The sequence below is a fragment of the Plectropomus leopardus genome, chromosome 2 (genome assembly GCF_008729295.1).
Source record: "Plectropomus leopardus isolate mb chromosome 2, YSFRI_Pleo_2.0, whole genome shotgun sequence".
Lineage (NCBI taxonomy): Eukaryota > Metazoa > Chordata > Actinopteri > Perciformes > Serranidae > Plectropomus > Plectropomus leopardus.
This window is the reverse complement of record NC_056464.1, coordinates 23,166,347-23,174,133: the sequence shown is the minus strand read 5'-3', so window position 1 is coordinate 23,174,133 and position 7,787 is coordinate 23,166,347. Positions and strand designations below refer to the sequence as shown.

At 38.8% G+C, this 7,787-nt stretch overlaps 1 protein-coding gene across 1 annotated transcript in view; it reads right to left on the bottom strand.

Annotated features, from left to right (window-relative positions):
* Positions 1 to 1,348: 1,348 nt before the first annotated feature.
* Positions 1,349 to 7,787, bottom strand: part of LOC121951744 (potassium voltage-gated channel subfamily D member 3-like) — a 95,582-nt gene continuing 89,143 nt past the window's right edge. The window contains exons 4-6 of the mRNA XM_042498201.1: positions 4,566 to 4,658; positions 3,237 to 3,496; positions 1,349 to 1,705 (exon numbers count right to left, since the gene is read on the bottom strand). Coding sequence (XP_042354135.1) covers positions 1,468 to 1,705; positions 3,237 to 3,496; positions 4,566 to 4,658 — 591 coding nt within the window. The 3' untranslated portion in view covers positions 1,349 to 1,467. The remainder of the gene's footprint in view (positions 1,706 to 3,236; positions 3,497 to 4,565; positions 4,659 to 7,787) is intronic.

Genomic DNA, 7,787 nt, shown 5'->3' with positions numbered 1-7,787 from the left:
CAATTTCACTTGGTGCTTCATGATCAATAAACACATGAAGTTTAACTGCGGTTTCTGCTTTAGAAAAACAATAAAGACAAATGAACACATTGTCTGTTTGATATAGGTAACCATAACACATGTGACAAGCTGTCAAAAACTTGCATTTTTCTGGAGAATGTCACCACAGACTCCCAGTTTGTCATACCCAAATGAGAGGGTTTTTATCAGTGAGCCATAGGCTCAATTCCCACAGTGTAACCTCATCTGGGGATAGATACTGGAGTGACTTAACAGACACTTATTTCAACATATTGTTTTTTAGATTATTACTTAATGCTTCAGAGTTCTTAATTGACCTTGTAAACAGTTTGACAGGCGGACCACACATTGCAGCCTACCACACTCTACGAGTTTTTAACCACTCTTAATTATCCTCTCAGCCTTCCCAGACTTTGTTACTCTATATACTATGCTGCCTGACATCCTGCTTTGCTTCCATCATAATTACTGTGAGCCATTAGAGGTTGCCGCTTAACAATAAACATAAATACTGGTTGTATTTGCTGCTTGTACGGATGACCCATGTGGTCGTACTTTGGGCAATGACAGTCTTGATTAGGCGCTGCGGAAAACAAAACAAAATCTAGTTATCTTTGCAACAGTAATTCTAACAATAATACATCTTGGATATGCTAGGTGGGAAACGCTTGAAAAGTTATCTGTTTTTACTTTAAACATGACGCAACTAAAAAACACATTTTGGTTTGACTCAAATTGATACTATTTTAAACAACAACAACAACAACAACAAAAAAACACTTTGCGGTGTCTGGCACATCAAACTCACATTTCAGCAATACGATATTAGCAGCATCGTAGGTTCTGTGATTTTTCAAATGATGCTGTAAAGAAAACTCAAATGTTTTTTTGTAGTTTTTTTTCCTCAAAGTACTTAAGACAAACAACACGTAACACAAACGAGACCAATCAAATTCAAGTAAACACGGTCACCACTTTTCTTCAGCTTTTCTCAAACACGTTTAAAGTCAACAAAATAGCCTTTTCACTATTTCACTGTGAATTCACGTTAAATTTACTGTGAATTTGTTGTACGTTGACAGCATCTGTAGAAGTACGGATATGCTAATAGCACAATGTCTTTCAATCTTTTCTACAGTACCTGCTGTGAAACATCTGTACTGCTGTTAAAAACTATTAGAAATGCAGCGACTCTGTCCGTATCTACAGTACATACACGACATGACGAGCGTGTGACTCTCCATTCACATATCTACAATCTTCTACCTCAGTAATGTCTCCACATCATCTGTCTTCTCTAAAACTCCTCTTGAGTACAGCGCTCTTCTTGTTGACCCTGTGAGACGGGACATGGTGTGTCTTATAAAGGTAGTCTAACCTGCCTCGCCTCCTTCTCTTCTCCTTTTTCCCTCCTGCTGGGCTGAGTTACATCCGTCACCCAGACAGTCACAGAGCAGAGACTTTGACTATGTTGGTGCCTGCTGAGCTTGTTGTGGTCTGGATGCTTGGAGTTGGCGGGTGACCTGGGGGTAGGGGCGGCCTCCTGTGTGGGGGCCCACGGAGGCCATCGGCATCAGGTGTCAAAGCAGGGGGCGATGGCAGGCTGATGATTGCTGTGGTGATTCGGCCGCCCTTGCAGTTGATCCTGCTGCTTTCATCGGTTTTCAGGTTGAGGTTTGAACGACTAGAGGAGTAGAAAAATAGAGTGGGTAAGTGAGACAATATCGATTTTATAATGTTCATTCAATCAATCATAAGTCAGAGTTGTAAACACAGAATTATGTTACAACTTGAATTACTGTCTTGTAGTTGTATGAATCTGCAAAACTCATAGTATAACATACTGAAAAAGTCCTATTATTGCATGTCTAAAAAAGACATCTAAGTATAAAATGTGAAGAAAAGTCATTGTAAAGCATGTTGGAAAAAGTTCTATAAAAAAAGTCAGTGTAGGATGTTGAGGTATGGTAGTGTTAAAAAAAAAAGTCATAGTAATGGATCTAAAAAAAAGTTAGTATAATATATATAGAAAGTCATAGTATAGTATGTCAAAAAAGTATGTCCAGAATAAGTCATGGTATAATATATAAAAAAGGCATGGCTAAGCCTGTCAAAAAACAAGAAAAAAAGTCATCACAACCTCATATTATAGTATGCTGTCAAAAACGATGGCAAAATGTACCTGTATAGTATGTCGTCAAAAAGGTCACAAAAACGTCTTAGTATGGTATGTCATCAAAATTTCAGAGTATAGTATGTCATGAAAAATGTCACCAAAACGTCAGAATAGTATGGTATGTTGTCAGAAATGTCATCACGTCATATTATAGTATGATGTCTGAAAGGTCATCAGAATGTCATAGCATAGCATGGCGTCGAACGTGTGTCAAAAACGTCAAAGTATAGTATGTCATCAAAAATGTCACCAAAATGTCATATTACAGTATGGCGTCAAATATGTCACCACAACTTCACAGTATAGTATGTCGTCAAAATGGTCACAAAAACATCATAGTATATTACGTAGTCAAAAATGTCATCACGTCATGTCGTTAAAAAGGTCATCAGAGCGTCATCAAAATTTCATGGTATAATATGATGTCAAAAATGTGACTGAAACATCAGTGTAGTACATATATGTTGTTGAAAATATCACAAAGATGTCATTAAAACATCATAGTATAGTATGTTGTCAAAAAGGTCACCAAAACGTCATTTTATAGTATGTTGTCAAAAATTTCACAAAAGCATCACAAAAACAATATAGTATAGTTTGTGCCTCTCTCCCCCTCTCTCTTTTTCTTTCCTTTTTGACATCATTGTATTTCATTTGTTATTTACGATATCTATTGCACATCTGTCCATCCTGGAAGAGGGATCCCTCATCATCCTCTACTGCTCTTCCTGAGGTTTCCTTTCTTTTTTTTTCTCCTGTTACAGAGGTTCTTTTTTTCGGGAATTTTTCCTTGATGTGAGGGTCTAAGGGCAGAGGGATGTCGTACACTGTAAAGTCCTCTGAGGCAAACCATGTTTTGTGATAATGGGCTCTAAAAATAAAATTGACTTGACTTGACTTGACTATGCCGTCAAAAATGTCAGCAAAATGTCATAGTGTAATTGTCAAGTGCTAATTTGTAAACTATTTTACCCTCAGGTTAGTTGGCAAAGTGTAGCAAACACCATGGAAGTGCTGCTGTGTGTTTCTGTCCTTTTACCTGGCGGTGTGTGACGGTGGGTCACCACACTGTATGTGGATGGCACTGAGCTCCTGCAGGGGGCTTTGGCGTGTTGGATCGGGGTGGCTGGAGGGCAGGCTGGCATTGGGCAGAGGAGTGTTTCTCCTCACCCGGCGGCCACAGCAGGTACCCACAGAGCTGTCCAGGCTGGATATCGAGGGGCTGCGTGAGGGGTAGGTCTGTAGCGCCGTCTCTAAACAGTTCTGCTCGTACATCTGCTCGTCCACAAACTCATGAGCCTGGAGAGATGAAACAGGGTGGTGGTTTAGACAGGCAGGGAGGGACTGGCACAGTGAGTTAAACAGCATGTTAAGTGAATAAAAGACTAAATGATATATAATTTCTAATTTTAGAAATACACACACCAAAGCGTGACCATTCACAAACTCTGTGTATTTGCTGACTGGAGAGCAGAGATGGTGGTACTGCTTAATATAAACAAGTGGGTTTTAACACTAAAACCTTTTGTAAATAAAAATTCTACACGTCAGATTACACTGAGAAACAGAACATCCAAATCACTCACATCACTGTGTGCAGACTTGAGATATAACTTAAATAAAATGTCTATTGAAAAGTGTCAAATTGGAACTTTTTGACAAGAATCTGCATTCCAGCTGACACTTAGGCACAGATGAGACGGCGGGAGGGAAAACATTACTGTCAGCGCATTAGACATCTTAAACAGCAATACAACTCCCCGATGACTCCTTAAGATTTGCTCTAGAAGACTTCAGAGCTAAAGAATTCAGATTTTTTTGTGGGTTGTGTGTGCAGTTTCCCATACAATAACCTTTTCTTTTGTTGACATACTTTACTATGACTTTGTATAACATACAAAACTATAACTTTTCATGACATACTATGATTATTTGTGACACAATGACTTTTTAAAGGACATTTTTTACGACATTTTACACAAACAAAAACAATCAACCCTGATATAGCCTACATTACATTCTACAGAGTTTGACATTAATTGATTGTACCTACCCACAGTAGCGAGCCAGGGCGGATGCACTATTATCTTCATTCTTACGTCACAATACAATGTTGTGATATGCTGAGTATTGCAGTAAAATATATTGTGATTATTACCTTTTGTCAACTGCAAATAGTATCCCCAAAGGAAAACAAAGCAAAGATTCTTTTTTGTTAGTTTTTTTCCACTGGTAGAAAACATTATTATCATGATTTAATACTTAAATGGCAAATAACACATTTCTTTAACCTAATTGAGTAGGTGGCAGATTTTTAAAGCTTAAAGTGTTGGAGTCAAAGGTAAAGACGTGTTTCGAGTGTACTCACAGTGGTTTTCTCCAGACAGTGCAGTAGGTGGTGGTGTTGGCTCTCTAACAGAGAGGTGGACTTATTCAGCTTCTGCTCATCCTCTTCTGTATCCTTAGTAAGACACACAAAAACACACACACACACACACACACACACACACACACACACACACACACAAAATTGATGAATGTTGAAAAATTACATTGTTGGTATATCCTCGTCACTCATGAAAACTTCTCACTCTGTCCACAAAATGACTCTTTGATATGAACTTTGTCGTCAGTAATGAAATGTCAGATGTGACTCTGTTATTCTGCTTCGTGTCTCCCATTTTAAACTGGACTATTTTGGTTTGTGTTTGTTGATTTCTCTCATTTCCATTATGAGCAGGTAGCCAACAACTCCTGCTGTTTGCTTTCAAAAAACTTGCTAGCCAATTAGTTACATAGTGGACCAAATTTCTGCTGGATGTGAATTGATCCCTCAGCCTTGGCAAATGGTTTGTTTATAATTAATTGTCTCCATTGTGCATCTTTTGTGCTGTTAATACTGTAATTGCCTTTAGTTTGTTTCCTTGTGTAAGCATGCTGCAAAATAACTCCCCTTTTCAGTTTATTGAACTAATAAAAAACTGTGTTGTTGCCAGCTCTCTTACTTAATTATCTAAGTAGGTACCACTGAGCGTCATGCGAGGCTCCAGGCAGCTGAACAGTTATTGATGTATGAAGCTTCAGAAAGAGGAAAAACAGAGAGCTGAGGAAAACAGAAACAGAAAAACTTATGGAACCATTTTTTGGTATTTCTCCAAACGGGACTTGGTTTCAAAGCTCCGGCTCCAATATAGCTTAGTCTCAAAGTAATCACAATTGCCAAAAAACATGAAAACTGAAAACAAATTAATTCCCTCCCCACAGCGCACATTGTTACTCAGAGGATTTGGGTGGGTGGCGATCCAGCCCAAGGACTCTCATTCAGATTCCAGACACATGAACAATACTGTGATGTGGGCAAGAGAAAGCTACGCCTTCTGATGTCTCAATGTGTGGATCTGCCCTGTGGCACAGGCCCTATAATAAAGACTTATATAGACACTGAAATATGTCTCAAAGCTCAAGGTTATTTTCATGTCAAGAAAGAATCTGATTTGATAGTCCTTCTGAAATGTGACCCTGAACATGTTAACGTCACAGAGGTTTCTTGTCAGTTGTTTTGGACATTTCTCAAACAAGAATTGAAATCCTCAAAACTGCAGCCTTCAGATCATCTAGTCAGTTGTGCACATCATAACCAATTTCTCATTCTTTTGAACAAATTGCAAATGCTTTGGCACATCCATGCAAATGATACAATAGTCTATTTTTTCCTGTCCTATCAATGGTTTATGTCATGTTGATCAAAATGCATTATACTGATTTTCTATTGAATAGTTTTATCTCTCAAAACATCCAGGCTTTAGTCAATTGCTGAAGTCTTTACATGCAAAATTGTTAAAGTGGTTGTTATAATTTGTTAAGCACATTTTCGATACATTTCTATCAGACTTTTAGTCTCTAGCTGGAGGCATTATGTTTTTGGTTTTTCTGTCCCTCTGTCCCATTCACATGATCACACCTTGAGGAAATTCCTTCAAATCTGGTACAATTTACTTGGACGCAACATTGAACTGATTACAGTTTGGTGGTCATAGGTCAAAGGTCATTGTCAAAAGTCAGGAACAGAAGGGGAGACATTTGGTCAGATACTGATTTGGTAACACTAATCTTGGGTGCCCACCTTGAAACTGTGCTGTTGTATAGATCTTCTGTTCTCCCGGGGGCAAAAATGTTTGAGAAGCAACTTGGTTTTCAGAGGAATAGATGTAAACCGCAAGAGAAACTTGACAGGTGCACGGAGGCATATAACTGTAGGGCGGTAATTCTGGCTTTGTAAATGTGTCTTGAATTTTACAAATGAGGGGTATTGTTTGAAGTGTTAGATCAACCAGATACCAGACAGTTCTGCCTAAAGGCTCATTTATGCTGAATGTTAAATGTGTTTACAGACATAGACGGAGCTTTCTGTCTGTACTGTCCATACATATTTGTGCTTAAGAATATGGACAAAATGGAGCAGTACCACTAATCATGGGGCAGTGTAGCACAGTCAAGTGAGACCAACTGTGGGACACAGCGAAGACATTTAAAAAACAGCAGAACTGAATAGATAGGTTATATAGTAATATGAATGCGATGTATTTAGTGGCTTCACAGACCACCGCTGTCTCCAACGCCTCCTCCAACGAGTGCTGCAGGGACTTTTCTTTGTAGGATGATGCAGAAGTTAGTGCCGTCTTAGATCCCTAATCAATAAGCCAATGGGATTTTTCCATTTGGATTCTGGACTATTGCAGAAAAGAAATTCGGTGACAAAGTTTATGATGCTTTTTGCGTTTTGGTTCTGCGAGCTAATCTTCACAAGTAAACACTGCTTTTCTGACTTTTGAGGTATAAATAAAATATCCAAAAGCAAAAAGCTGACATTAGGCTATAAATGAAGTACACTGCAGTCACATCACTTAAATTTAGCTTCCACGATGAGGCTTTAAAGCCGAGTTTGGCGTGATGATGTGCTGTACTCTTATTTAGCTACTGTCTTTTTTTAAGAAATGTAAAGACTTCAAAAAAAATTCCATTCAAAAATCCACTGACTATAATGCTAGTTCATTTTGTTAGTTTTAGGACCCATTCCTGCAGCACTTTATTGGCACGGAAACAGCGTGATTGCAAATCCCTCGATCTGACTGAGGCCTGAATCACTGGATCACAATCACTACGAAAAGTCAGTGACGTGGGCAGTAATTTAGCGTTAACCGTCGGGGCAAATCGGAACAAATCCTGTCACTCTAAAGTGAAAAGTGATAATTAAATTAAGAGCACCTAAAGGGATACAGCTGTAAGGCCTTCAGTGAAGGGTTATAATAAAACTTGACAGGATTATCAATAAATCACCCTCTACAATAATGAGCCTGTGATCTGGGTAACAAATAAATGGCTGTCAGAAAATTAAAAAGCCTTCAGGGGAAGCTGAAAAGGACCAGCAGACCAGAACTTCTAATCTAACTATAGGTTGTGAGAAAAGCAGTCATTTTGTCATATATCGCCACTCACTCCAAGCCCGGACCCACGCAGAGCTTCTGACTGACTGACAGCAGTGACACCACCGTAATTTGATGCGGCAGGACTCTGGCAGCCTCATCACACA